The 15,215-nt window shown below is 31.3% G+C and overlaps 1 protein-coding gene across 1 annotated transcript in view; it reads left to right on the forward strand.

The window, feature by feature from the left end:
- LOC108914150 (integrin beta-PS-like) overlaps positions 1-8,408 on the forward strand; it is a 37,624-nt gene extending 29,216 nt beyond the window's left edge. The window contains exons 5-8 of the mRNA XM_018719877.1: positions 26-461; positions 6,016-6,361; positions 6,503-6,762; positions 7,536-8,408. Coding sequence (XP_018575393.1) covers positions 26-461; positions 6,016-6,361; positions 6,503-6,762; positions 7,536-7,762 — 1,269 coding nt within the window. The 3' untranslated portion in view covers positions 7,763-8,408. The remainder of the gene's footprint in view (positions 1-25; positions 462-6,015; positions 6,362-6,502; positions 6,763-7,535) is intronic.
- Positions 8,409-15,215: the final 6,807 nt, after the last annotated feature.

Consider the following 15,215-nt stretch of genomic DNA (forward strand, 5'->3'; position numbering starts at 1 on the left):
ATTAATTCTTAATATTATTTTACAGAAAATTGTTCAGTCTGTAACACTGACATCCAATGCTACAGATGATGTAGATGTGAAATTTTCTTCAACTTGTCAAGATTCTAAACCAAATGGTTGCGGTAATGTTCATGTAGGTGAAATTGTCAATTTTACTGCTACAATTCAACCCCGAGAATGCCTAAAAGGCCAAAAGAAGATAATATCAATTAAACCAGAAGCATTACATGAAAGCCTTATAATTGAATTAGATATTTTATGTGACTGCCCATGTTCTTCACCTAGCGACAATTCTTATCAAGCAAATTCAACTGAATGTAGTGGCAGAGGAGACTTACAATGTGGAATTTGTAAATGTGCAGCTGGTAGATTTGGAAGAAACTGTCAGTGTGATAATTATGTATTTTCTTCAGGAAACTCTGCAAACTGTAAAATGAATGATCAAGCTGAAATATGTTCAGGTAAAATTATTTGCTAACATCATTTTGAAAATCGAGTTTTCCCAGATTATTAATTTTATTAAAAGCCAGTATAGCCAGTCTACTCTGGGCAAAAGGAATTGGGATTATTTATGTTAAAAATGACAGTTATGTTTAAATATTCCCCATTTTTTTGATGAATCAATAAACCACATTTAACTTGGTTAACATAATTTTTCTTGTTAGGACAGTATCGTCGATGATTACAGTCTCACAAAAAACAATTGTTTTTTGGGTCTGGAAGTCAGACTATATCTACATATGTTTTGGGGTCACTGAATCCGAATCCGTGATCAATTTAACCCCATCACGTCAGGTTTTACTAATAACCCCATATAAACCTCATAATAACCCAAGCTGTCAAGTCCTATTACACAAACGATCCTTTAAAGGGAGTTTTGCACCTACAATAACTCTATAATCCTATACATTCAACCTCAGACCTCTTAACCCCATAACCGTATATTCCCATAACCAATAACTCCAATAACCAAGTTACTTAGTAGTTTGACTTGATCTCTCATCACGGTATATCAGGGCTCTATAAATAGAATATATTTAACGCTATAATCACACAACCTCATAACCCCATAACTTTAATAACCACGTTACACAGTAGTTCAATTATTTGATGCAAGGAATATAGTCTATATCGTTATTAACTCCCAGTTTCATTATCTCCAGTAGATTCTCTGTCAGTTTAAAAAATATCATGCCAAATGATAGATTGAGGCCCGGTACTTTGAGTCTCGATTAGGCCTTAGTTAATTAGACTGTACGTATACTGACATATTTTTTTAAAGTATATTCATAGTCTTATTGCCTGATTAGTTAATCAAGTCCTGACCAAGACTCAAAGTACCTAGATTAATTAAAATTATTTAATGCAAAATTGAAATAGGAATTAGACAGAAACAACAGAATAATAGAATAAATTAATAGAAATAGCAATACATATAATTAGTCCAAGAGAATTAAGCTCAAAACTTTCGAGATATGGCTGTTGCTTGATGTAGATTAGATATTTGTAAAAATCGGTCGAAAATGATATATATAATGAAAATATAACGTTGCGCCAAGAAAAAAAGTTGTGCTATTTGCAGAAAAAATTAATAACTGCAAAAATACTCAAAAATGACGTGTTTTTTTTTAACATTTTTCAATATAACTTCTTAAATATACAGTTTACAGAAAAAACTATTACTGATGAAACTGTTTGTTATGAAATTTGCTACAAGATAGAATTGTTTTGATACCTGCTCATATCATATTTTTGTTGCTAAATATCCAAAACAACGTAAGAAAGTGATGAAAATCGAGGTAATTTGGAAGCGTCAAACTGACAGGCAAGAAATTGTCCAATTCTACTATAAATGTAGATGTAAGTACTTTAAACTATTACAAACCGAAATTCCAAAACCCGATCAAAATCGGTCTGATAGTTTTGGTATGAAACAATTTGTTACTAAATTTCAGCGCGAAATGTCGTTATTTTTTTACGTTAGTGCTGGGGTTAAAGTTAGGCATTTTAATTGGCGTCGATTTTTTGACATATACTTGGACCCCTTAACTATCATACAGAGTCGTTATAATATCAATTTTCTTTTTTTGAATAATTTTTGGAGCGATTTTAAAAGTTTGACTTTATAAACAAATACTTTCGTCAAGCGGTTTTGAGGATTAGAAAATATACCAAAGTACTAAAAAACAGTTCTCGGAAAGACGCTTAACTTGAAAAAAAGAACGTTCAAATCGGTCGTATAAGTTCCGAGATATCGAGTGTCAAAGTCAACAAGCGTTAGCTGCAAAACTATTCATAATGTAACAACAACAAAATATGAATTTGGTAGGTTTTTTAAGAACTTTTCGTATGTGCTTTTATAAATATTATCTCACGTGTGCTTTTTTTATGAAAATTCAGTGAATATCGCCAAGCCGACCATTTGAGCCGCAAAACCGGGGGGTGGGGATGAATGATAGAAATTGAAATGGCGCGTTCAAAAAGAGCGTGCCCTCTTCGGCGTTCAATATCTCGGCTTCTACGGCTCCGATTTTGATGATTTTTTTAAATCGATACAGCAAAATGAGAGGAATTCAATTATCAAGATTTCATTAAAATATTATAAAGCCCTTTTCTGTCTATTACGACTACCTACTTAAAATTTCTCACATTTCGTTGTATACGGTACTATATTCATGTAAATAATAATATCGATGGTAGGATATAGGTACATAATCCACTGTTAATAGGTATTAGTGTTAATAATTACGTAGTAATAATGTTTAAATAAAATCTTGAAATTTTTATTTAATATGTAATTTATTTATTGTATGCATAGAATATAGAAAAAGATATAGATACAAATAATTATTTATTTATGTTTATAAAATATGTTTATTGTATTTTCATAACCATCGTTATTATTAAAGTTTTTCATTTTTTTACATCATTGCTGTTTTCACTTATAATATTGAAAAAGTATCGCAAATCAGTGTTTAACTAATTGTAAGTAGGTACCACTGTCAGATTAACAGCAAATGATGACTTATGGTTGGTTAATTTGATTTTTTAAATTTGCTAGCAATTTCATAGCCATCCTCGCAAGAAATTGGATCATTATATTTATCACAAAAACCGTCAAAAACAGAAAAATTAAAAGATAGGTATATGGAGATGTAATATGGAATAAATTTTTACAATTGATTTTGATTAAATATACAGGGTGTCTAATTTAGAAAAACCAAGTTTTGGCGGTTCGGCAATATGAAATTGAAATAGGTCGAAAACCATTAGAAGGGTCGGCAACTGGCGGACCGCGGTCCAGATCCGGACCGCGAAAGGTAAAATACTGGACCGCCAAAAATTTTTTGAAAGTATAAATTACTCAAATAAATTATTTAAAAAATGTTTTTTACGTTTAACTGCCAATCTTATCATTTATTCTAGTATTTTACAATTGTGTGAGTGTGTGAGTTCTTAATGGTTAGTAAGCAGATTAAATTTGAGTCCAAATTAAAATAAAAAAAAATATGAATTTTTTTTTGGACCTCGTTAAAAATTTTCAAAAGTATCCGGACCCCACCCAAAATTACTTGCCGACCCCTGCATTAGACCATTAGGGATGGATATAGGGAAGCTTTATAAAATTTCCCTAAAATTACGCGTAGAATCCAAATATGCAAAAATATACAGGATATTCCATCGCTCTTTTTGAACGCGCGATTTCAATTTCTATTATCCCCTCCCCCCAGTTTTGTGGCTCAAATGGTCGGCTTGGCGATATTCACTGAATTTTCATAAAAAAAGCACACATGCGATAATATTTATAAAAGCACATACGAAAAGTTCTTAAAAAACCTACCAAATTCATATTTTGTTTGTTGTTGTTACATTGTGAATAGTTTTGCAGCCAACCCTTGTTGACTTTGACACTCGATATCTCGGAACTTATACGACCGATTTGAACGTTCTTTTTTTCAAATTAAGCGTCTTTCCGATAACTGTTTTTTAGTACGTTGGTATATTTTCTAACCCTCAAAACCGCTTCACGAAAGTATTTGTTTATAAAAAAGAAAATTGATATTATAACGATTCTATATGATAGCTAAAGGGTCCAAGTATGTGTAAAAAAATCGGCGCCAATTAAAATGCCTAACTTTAACCCCAGCACTAACGTAAAAAAATAACGACATTTCGCGCTGAAATTTAGTAACAAATTGTCTCATACCAAAACTATCAGACCGATTTTGATCGGGTTTTGGAATTTCGTTTTGTAATCGTTTAAAGTACTTACATCTACATTTATAGTAGAATTGGACAATGTCTTGCCTGTCAGTTTGGCGCTTCCAAATTACCTCGATTTTCATTACTTTTTTACGTTGTTTTGGCTATTTAGCAACAAAAATATGATATGCGCAGGTATTTCTATTTTGTAGCAAATTTCATAACAAACAATTTCATCAGTAATAGATTTTTCTGTAAACTGTATATTTAAGAAGTTATGTTGGAAAATGTTTGAAAAAACACGTCATTTTTAAGTATTTTTGCAGTTTTTAATTTTTTCTGCAAATAGCACAACTTTTTTTCTTCTTCAACCTAAAGGTTCCACAAACTCACTTTTTAAAATCACGTCATATCAAGTCTAGGTCAAGCCATCAAGTAGGTACTTTAAATTCGTTTTTTTTTTCAAATTTTAAAAGGTTGAAGGCAGAGCTGGGTAATTCCTGGTGAAAAAGTAATTAGCAATTACAATTCCCTTTTTTCCTGTAATTGTAATTGTATTTAAGAACTTTTTTTTATTAAAGTAATTTGAAATTGTAATTGCAGCAAAATTGTTATAGGAATTGTAATTTGTAATTATATTATTTGAAATATCCAAATACAAATTACTTCTATAAGTACAAATACTTTTTCCAATTACAATTACTTTTTCTAATAATTATAATTACTTTTAAGATCATGCGTATTGCGTAATTGCGTACAGACTTGCAGACTTCTATTATTTCATTTGACGAAAGCCTTGTGCCGCGTGAACAATAAAAAGTGATTTGGTGAATTAAACTCAGAATTAACAGAGTACATTTTATTTTATTATAATTATTATTAATTTAGAAAATATACGAAGTAAAAATATGTTGTCTATAGCATCAAGTTTTATAAAAATATATATTATGTATTTATATGTTACTGCTCTTATTTTGAGTTGAGAAAACTTCTGGTTCGGTTACTCAGCCTTTCAATCGTACTTGTTCGATTCGTAATTTTTTTAATAATAATTATTGCTTTCCAGTCTACCCAAAACTACTGTATTCTATATTTTGCAAATGTACTAACAACCAAAACAAAGAACATCGGGTTGAATTAATTACCTGACCAATAATATAAAATTATAGTATGAACTGAACTAGTTTAAATTATTAGATTAGGAATAAAAATATAAAAATTCTATATTAGAAAATGAATAAGAATAATCTTTTCATTTTAGTATCAATTCTAATAAATAATAAAACGCAATATTACACAACACTTTTAATTTAAATTTTTAACTTAACTTTTTCCTTTTTCTCTGTTTGGTCACTATAATTTACTTTATCATAAAAGTAATTAGAAAAGTAATTGCTAAATCCATTTTCCATGTATGTAACTGTAATTAAATTAATATAATAACTTTTTTAAAGAATATACTTTGTAATTGTAATTAGTTCCTTTTTTTAAAAAGTAATTTGTAATTGTAACTATTTTTAAATTACAAGTAATTACCCAGCTCTGGTTGGAGGTATGATATTCAATTATTGTTTTCCTTATGGGCATCAAATTGAATTTTAGCATTTTTAAATTCAGCACATTTTTCTGAATACAATGGTGCATCACATGATATGGTTCATTCCTTTATTTTTTTTATACCAAATTATTCATTTTTTTAAAATGACCTTTTCAGGAATTAAATTACTAAGGTTAAATTGACAAGACAAGATAGGTACTTATTTTCTGAAATTATTGAAAACGGGCATGTAACCAGTACTTTTTTCTTTTTAGGTCAAGGAGAATGTAAATGTGGCAAATGTGAATGTAATAGTCGGCCAAAGGCTCAAGAAAAAATATATGGAAAATTTTGTCAGTGCAACAACTATTCTTGTAAAAGAGAAGGAGGTATACTTTGTTCAGGAAAAGGTACCTGTGACTGTGGTGACTGTAAGTGCCATGCAGGATACACAGGTGATGCTTGTCAATGTCCTGATACCACCATTAGTTGTATAGCTCCCGGTAGTAATTTAGTGTGTTCTGGATATGGAAAATGCAACTGTGGTCAATGTGAATGTATGATGGATGGTGGTCATTCTGGGAAATACTGTGAAGAATGTACAACGTGCCCAGCACAAAGGTACATTTAAATATTTACTTACAAAATAATGATTAAGCTAATGTGCCTTGTAAAAAAAAAAAAAATGAATTTAATTGTCGATTATGTTTATATTTATGCACCCATGTGATAACGATTTCAGAAAATAACTTCTATTTGTAGATGTGAAGAGCTTAGACATTGTGTTGAATGTCAAGCATATGAGACTGGTGTCTTTGACAAAAATCAGTGTCGGCTGAATTGTACCGCATTTAAAACAGAAGTCGTTGATAAATTTAGTGATGATGATGATATAAAAAAATGCAGAGTTCCTGATAAAGCTGGATGTATTATAATTTTTGAATACACTTATGATGAGGATAAAGAACTTATTGTAAGAGCCCAAAAGGAAAAGCTATGTGCTGGTCCTCCCAATGTCTTAGGTAAGTAACAAAATCAACAGATTTTCTAAATACAAGCCTACTTGAGTAAGACCTGTATCTTGATTGTTTAGGCAAGATAGAAATTCTAATGTCATTTCTACCCAATAGCAATACTGATATAACTGTCAAATTTGTTCGTGAATGTTCATTTTTTAAGGTTTACCACTTACCCTGCACTAAGCTTAGGTATGTAGCAAGCAGTTATTGATGTCACATACTAAAACTTCTCCAAATAAGTGTTATGTTATGGTTATGTTCGCTAAAATTTAATCTTACTGAAACATATGCTGGTGGCTATTTCACGATTTGAGAGAGACTGTATTTGAGAGATTCTTCCTCTCGCTGTATTCACAAATCAGAAACTATTTTTATTCAAGTTTATTTTTTTGACACCAATAGGTGTTTAATTGCGTTATATGCAGAATTCTATTGTTGTTGGATGTTTAAAACAATTAAAATAAAATATAAACAGCAAATAATATACTTTTTCAAGATAAGTGGAAATTCTTTTACTTTTGAATGTATTGAAAAATATATTCAGATCCCTTGGCAACAATAGGAAACAGTCATCGTATGTTCCAGCAAGTTGAAATTGTAATGGTGGTATGATATGGTCACGTCATTAACTTTGGTTAAATAATTAATTTGAATAGACTATTAACTAACTGAGGTGGTATTGGTAAACTAATTAGAAAATGTGTTTTACTTCAAACATCTAACAAAAGTTCTAATGGTAATTATATAACATAACTGACTTTAAAATTAATTTTTAGCTTGGATTCTTGGAGTTATAGGGACAATTTTACTTGCTGGTTTAATTATGTTAATTATTTGGAAAGTTTGTACAACTATTCATGACAGACGTGAATATGCCAAATTTGAGAATGAGAGAAAAGGTCTTAAATGGCATAGAAATGATAATCCTCTCTATAAAGAAGCAACATCAACATTTGCCAATCCAGTCTATAATCGATCTTCCAGCAGGTTGCCTTCCAAATAAATATTACTCAAAATTTATTAAAATATAACATTTTTTCTTTTGTGAAATCAAAATAATATTTCTGTATAAGATTTACACGGTCTGATAATAAGGTTTAGTAAAATTGTTACATCTGTTATTGGGAATATCATTTTCATCACCTTCAAAGTGGTGATAGTGGAATGGTCTTCAGGATTGCTATTGTCTATTTCATGATGTTGTAAATGACAGTTATTTGTTTATTATCAGCTTCATAGTTGTTATGTACGTTTCTAATTTTTTCATGCAAATTTTCCATGTGAGAGTATTGAAAAAGCTGTAGATTCATTGGATTTTTTCAACAACGCAGCTGCTTCCACCTCAGTGTCAGAGAGAATTCTTAACAGTAAATAAATAACTATGTTGAAAAATGCTTCCTATTTACTAGATTCCAATGACATTTCTATGTTGCCATGGATAAGCAGATATTAAATCAGAAGCAATGCCACGGTAGTTCTGGAGACCATTCCTTAAATGGGTACATAGTTGCACATGAGAAATACCTTGAAGATGATTAAAATTACATTGATTAATATTTCATGTTATCTGTTCGCAAATTTTTTCTTGGAGCTTGTACATTATTTATTCTTTTATGAAAATATAGAAAAACAATAAAAATTTTAATTAATAAAGTTTTTTTATTTTTGAATGTTAAAACATTTATGAATACATGACTTGTATTATATTAGTAGACAGGGATTCACAGATAGTAATTTTCCATAAACCACAATTTTTTTTTTACAAATCGGCTACATTGTTATAGAACAGCAGATTAAAATGCACACCACCCCAGTTAGAAAATAATGTAATTAACAAATTACGTTGCAAAAAATGGTATTTTATTTGTGTTTCTTCAATATCTCTGTTAGATTCTTCTGTGAAGAAAATGCAAGAAATTATTTTTGTTCTAAATAACAATTTTTTTTATTGCAAAAAATAATTTTTTTGTTATATATGATATATGTAAATACTTTTGAGTAACCTGGTATATATGTTGTACTATTTCTGTCAGCGAGCCATTGCTTTTTGCTCTTCTTTTTGTTTGTAAAGAGTTGATAAAAATCTCAATGTACGGCTTTAGACAGACATTCCTTTGTATAAAATTAGCAAATAAACATTTAAAAATAANCCATTGCTTTTTGCTCTTCTTTTTGTTTGTAAAGAGCTGATAAAAATCTCGATGTACGGCTTTAGACAGACATTCCTTTGTATAAAATTAGCAAATAAACATTTAAAAATAAATGCGTTATAATTTATTACATTTTCAATTAACAAAAAATTGCAAAATGTTTTTCTTAAAATTGTTAATTTTCTAAAAACTAAACTTCATCAAACGTTTGGAAAATACTCCACTTTTGCAATTTTTTGTTAATTGCAAAATTATTTATACAATAAAAAAATTGGAGTGATGTATCTCGTACAAAATTTCATTTAGAACAAAAATTACCTTTTGCATTATTTTGTAGTGCGATCCAATAGAGACATTGAAGAAAAACGAATAAAAAAGCATTGTTAACCCTCAAAGGTCACACTAGTGCGAATTCGCTTCACCGTTTTTTTGAAAAACTGGCATTTCTCAGGTAGCAGCTGCCAAAGGTTCCCTCCACCATAATAATTCCTTCTTTAGCCCAAATAGTCGAGCTGTCCCACAGTTGGCCTCAGTCTATTATTGTGTATTATTGGATGTGTGGCTGAATTTATATCATATAATCTAGAAATAAAGTAAATTTATATGCAAATTTCCGATTTTTTTCACTTCATTTTACATGTCGAATAGATTAGATTATAACATTGTTTATTTAGTTAGTTGATAATTTTTTAATTTTTTTTTTTTTTTTTTTCATTAATAGTTTAATTGTAACATGTATTTATCAATATGGGGTATTTTTGTGTCTGCTACCTTTGGATATTTATCTAAGAGAAATGGCTTTGACAAGTATGTTTCGCCTCAAGAACGTTGGTTTCAAACCGGATGTAGGATGCGGAGAAATTAGGAGTCGTCTATGGAATGGGGTCATCAGGAAGATGCCCCTTCTGCAGGCAGACACTGACAGTATTTCTCCCCGGAGGGTGCAGGATGTAGAATATACTCTAGATCCTTGCATATCCGATATCAGCGGGCAGTGGACAGGCATTCTACCGTTGTACAAACAGAATTAGCAGGCATAACCATAGCCACTAAAGAAATCGTATGCTACTGGTAAAACCATCATAATCTACACAAATAGTAGATAAGCACTACTGACTTTGCGTAATCATAAGATAATGACTAGGGAATGCCACCAAGCACTGGTCGTGGCCTCGGCTTCCAACAGCATATCTGTATGTTGGGTAAAGGGACATGAGCGGTGCAATGACAATAAAGAAGCTGACAAACTAGTCAGGAGTGCATCGGGCCTCAATATTTTTGGACCCGGTCCCTACAGTGTGCTTCCGCTGTCAGCACTTGCTGAAATTATTAAGGAAAACACCCACAAAGAATTTATGAGACGGTAAAATGAAACAAATAGCTGTCATTTCGCTAAGGAGTTCTTAGAATATCCTAGCAAAGATACAGTCAAAAAATACCTGGCCATGTCTAGGTCAAATCTTCGCCTGGTGACAGGTATTCCAACTGGACACTGATGGCTAAGGAAACACCTTTACAATATGAGGTAGTGTGAAACACCTCTTTGTAGGGGCTGTGAATAGGAAGACGAGACAGTATTACATGTGCTATGTGAATGCACTGCCGTCTCGTCAACAAAAGAGTCCATGTTGGGAGAGCGCTGGCCCTCTATGGTCTATATTAGAGAGAGAGAGATCCCCCTGAGCAATGTCACCACCTTTTTCTCTGTAATAGATTTGTTAGCGGCTCAGGTGGATTGATCTCCTAAGGGAAGGAGGTACAAAGGGCCCAATGGGGCCTAAGTGCTGTAGCTTTAAAAGCTATCCTCCCCACAATTCCAGATTCCAGATACCAGGGGTATATTTTCTTAAATATAAATTTTGAACTTCAAAATCCTTTTTTTACTTTTTCTCTAGTCGTTATTTATAAAAAAAATACGAATTTAAAATAGTCATTTTTGAAATATGTTTTTTTTAATCGCATTTATTATTAACATTTTTTTTTAAACTAATTACATCATTCGATTTCTAGGAAAATTTTACACGTTTTGTTATAAATACGTTATATTTTTGTTAACAAATAAAGAAGACATAAAGGTTTAAAGTTGGCAAAATCCCAGTTCGCACTAGTGTGACCTTTAAGGTAACCCACCCTAAGTTTGGGTTAATAAGTTTTTTCCACATTATGTGGCAGTTTTGTGCATTTTAATGTTTTGTTCTATAACACATTTGTAGCCAATATGTAAAAAATTTTGAGGTTTATGGAAAATGACCACAATCACAATGGTTTGGGCCTCCGCTGAATGGACTAGCTGTGGATGAAATAGAATTGATTTGTCCACTTGATCGTTTCCTCACTCCTGGTATCTGCACCTAGCTTGCCGTAATATCCGCTTGCCTGTACCGTTCCATTAACTTTGTTGTGGTTTGTCTATAGGCAGGTTACCGCATAACACACCGTACCGTTGTTTTACTGTTTCTAGTAGTCATCACCTACTTATGACCATAGTAGTTCATCATCATCTGACCCTAGCTTTATAGTAGTACTAGTTTAGACCTTTAATAAATGTAAAGTGTGACATTCTTTTGTGAAAACTAGCTTTCTCTAGGCCTCTTACGTGTCTTTACTGTAGCTACACACATAGTGGTATTTCTGCACTGTAAACAAAAACTGGTGCTCGAGATCACCATCTCCACAAACACCGCCGCCGCTCAAATCATAGTGACCGACAAACTTCCCGTCGATGAATGTAGTGATAACGTCACACATTTAATCCGTGAACTGTGTACAGGATGTTGCGAATTGAAAAAGATACATTATTATCGGCAAGTTCGATATTCATATCTAGATGTCTCTGGATGTGTTTTGTTCATTTCTAATTGCAGCAGATGTCCCCAAACTTTTTTGTCTCGTAGACATGTAAATTTTCTTCTGTTTTGGGTAGACCCCCGCCTTTCTAATATTGAATTGTTACAAATTCATCAACTTCAAATGTGTTTTTAACAGCTGACACAGTGCAAGTTTCTACTAGTTACAAGTGTTCAATAGCCTTATTGCACAATTTTATGAAACATACTTAATATGTAATTGAGTGTAGTAAATAAAATAATTGTTTACTATGAAACAGTTTGATATATAAGAAAATAATAACTTAAGTTTCAACAACAAAAGGATAACAATTTATAAGTAAAACGAAAAACTTTGAATGAACTCAACCTGCTTAATGGGATCCATTCTCATGGAAACCCATTTACATTCATGCACCCCGAATTTTTGTTTTCGCTGACATGTACTCCTTTCAGTTCGGAGTCGACCCCTAGCGGTCAATATAGACCACTTTGGGAATCATTGATCTAAAGCATTTAGATGTTAATACAAAACTTCCCTTATATTAGAGACTGTCAGTCAGATAAATAGTTAAAATGGGGTAAAGTTGCATAATTTTATTAATAATAATTTCCCACGATCGTCATTACTTTGTGAGATTTCTTGAGAAATGCAAAAGTTTATAGCATACTTTGTAAAAAAAAAATTTCTTAATTCTATTTTATTATATTATTTTAATATGTAATTAAATTTTCAGCGTAACTTTTCATATGTTATTAACTGTCAATAAAATATTTTTAAAATACCTAAATAGTTGCTCATGAGTTCCCCATATTCTTTCAAGTTTAATTGTGAGTATAATTTTTCTTCAAGGATGTTTGTCACTACATTTTTTTTTTTTCATAAGTTGGTAAAAAATTAATAAAACAACAAAATTTTAACGAGATTACACTGAATGTCTTGTAAAAAAACTCTCATTTGATTTTTACCTCGATTTTGGTCAAAAAATTACCAAAAAATATGCAAAATACTCAGTAAGAGTAAGTACCCTGACCAATTTGTTAAATATACAATGAAAGTAAATCAACATAAAAATAAATGCCAATTAATGTAGAAACACATTACTATACTCGTATAGGGTATAGGACACAGGTAGGCCTTGAAAAATTATGATAGTAAGTGCCAGTTTGTAATATTTTTGGAGCCACTAACGCCAAACTTTTGTTTTTTAAAATTAAATAAAAAATGGTGGAGTTATAGCCTGCGGCATTTTTACAAGGCACCCAGTAATTTGCAATGTTACCAAAGATAAAAACTCAATATTTATTTAACAACTTTTATTCTAATGCGATATTATAGTCTTGTTAAGATTCGGTTATTGTTAATTTCTTAAATTTTTTGAATATACAGTTGCAAATAAAATGTAAATACCAACTTCCCTGAACAAAAACAAAATTTCTGATATATGTGGTCTCAGAATAAAATGAGTAATTCAATGGTACAAAGATATTAATAGAATTGTACACAAAAAAGGAATAAACACTTGGCGAAACACCTGATGATTGAAAAACATGATGTTGCATCAAGTGTTTTCCAATTTCATGTTGCCAGCAAAACAATAAAATATAACTTTTGGGGCAGTCTATGAAACATAAAATATGAAGTATAAGAATGTACATACTTTACGATATAGAGTTGAGGAGATCATCTCTGCCTTGAATTCTCCTGCAGGTGCTTCAACTTGTTTCCAATCGGTATTTCATTTCTTACTGGGTTTCTGTTGTTTTCTTCTCCTGTGGTCTATTACTGTTTTCATGTATATCACTCATTCTTGTCATATCAGGGTGTAATATTGATGTTTCAACAAACGCTAGGGGCTAATTTCTCTTATCAAATCAATTAAAAAGTATTTGACCATTTACTCAAAAACCATTGCAGATTTAGATACAGACTTCAATCTTGATATAGTAGCAATCCAGTAGCTTAATTAGAAGGGTTTGAACTGTAAAAAAAGTAGTTTGATGTCGAAGAGACTACTATATAGATTTGGATATAACATTTCCAAATACAACTTTTATGCCTCTCGAATCTTTTTTGTAAGAGGAAAACCATGGCAATGCACAAAATTTTAAATTATCCTGATTTATACTATGCTCCGAAACTAAAAATGCATCTAACTTTGTCATGATTTTTTTACTTTTATCCGTGAATCATGAATTCTTCAAAATTCAAGATCAGAAAAGTTTGGGAATAATTTATCAAATCTATAAAAGATTTTGTGTGATTTTTTTTCCTATTCTCAGATCTTACTTAATTTTAATTGGTTAGTTTTTGGTCAAATTTTACATGTTACTGAGAAGAATCTAGATTGTATCAAGTCTTTCAAGTCTATATCTTCAATAGTTCTGGAGTAATAGATCAAAAACTGTTTTATGTCAAATCTTTGAGAGATCGAACAGCTTGTAGCAATCATTTTAGGAAAAATCATTACTCTTCATTGATTTGACAAGACAGATCAGTCATTAGCCCTCAAAATTTGTTGTAACATCGCTGTTAAATGTCCAATTTCTTTTAACCATCATTTTGGAATTCACTCACCATTACAACTTTTTAGTCTATGTATATAACAAATGATATCACTCTTGAAAATATTATAAATAGGCCAGGAAAAAGAGCTGGGAAATTACCATTTCGCGACTTTTTGTTTCGGCAAGCTGAATTTATCACTATAGATGCTAAATATTATGTACAATAACATATAGGGTGGCCAAATGAAAACGGAACAGATCCATTTTCAGAAACTGCGTCAAGATTGTAGAAAAACGCTCAGACCCGTCGATTTTAGATTAAAGGGGGAATTCTTTGCTGGTATTTTTGGCTCTGCCACTTTCACCCCCCATGGAAGGGTAAGCATCATAGTCCAAGAGCTGGTAACGCATGTTTCATGAAGTGTTTGATGCATCTTAAAATTTTTTAATTCTAGTATCTACGGGATACTAAGCTGGAATACCTGTGTTGGCTTGACCCAACCCGGGACACCTGGCACTGCGCATAATAGAAAAATGTAATAAAATATAATCCAAAAAAAATGTTTGATTCAGAGGCCAACAAACGTTAATCAAAAGTTTAAATAATTTAACACATAAAATTTAATAAGGCAGACACTTTTGAGGGGGATTACATTTAATTAATCCACCCCAAAGTTGTTTTTTAGAAAATATCATTTGAAGCGTTTGATTCACTCTGAAATTTTAATAGCCTCTTAATTAAATATTAAATAAATTATTAACAAAAAGCCAGACAGTTTTTCCGGAGTTTAATTACCGGCAAACATGAAAATTAGTCTTATTTAAAATAGAAAGAGATAGACTGCGCGTGGTTGGCGATCTGAGTGAGAGCACCGATTACCTCAGCAGCTACGCTTCTTATTGGTTATTGGTCACGTGTCCTTTACCAGCTGTACATTTAAAATTTATATTTTTGAATAGAAATAAAAAAAAT

The sequence above is a fragment of the Anoplophora glabripennis genome, unplaced genomic scaffold, assembly GCF_000390285.2.
Source record: "Anoplophora glabripennis isolate ALB-LARVAE unplaced genomic scaffold, Agla_2.0 scaffold1111, whole genome shotgun sequence".
Classification (NCBI taxonomy): domain Eukaryota; kingdom Metazoa; phylum Arthropoda; class Insecta; order Coleoptera; family Cerambycidae; genus Anoplophora; species Anoplophora glabripennis.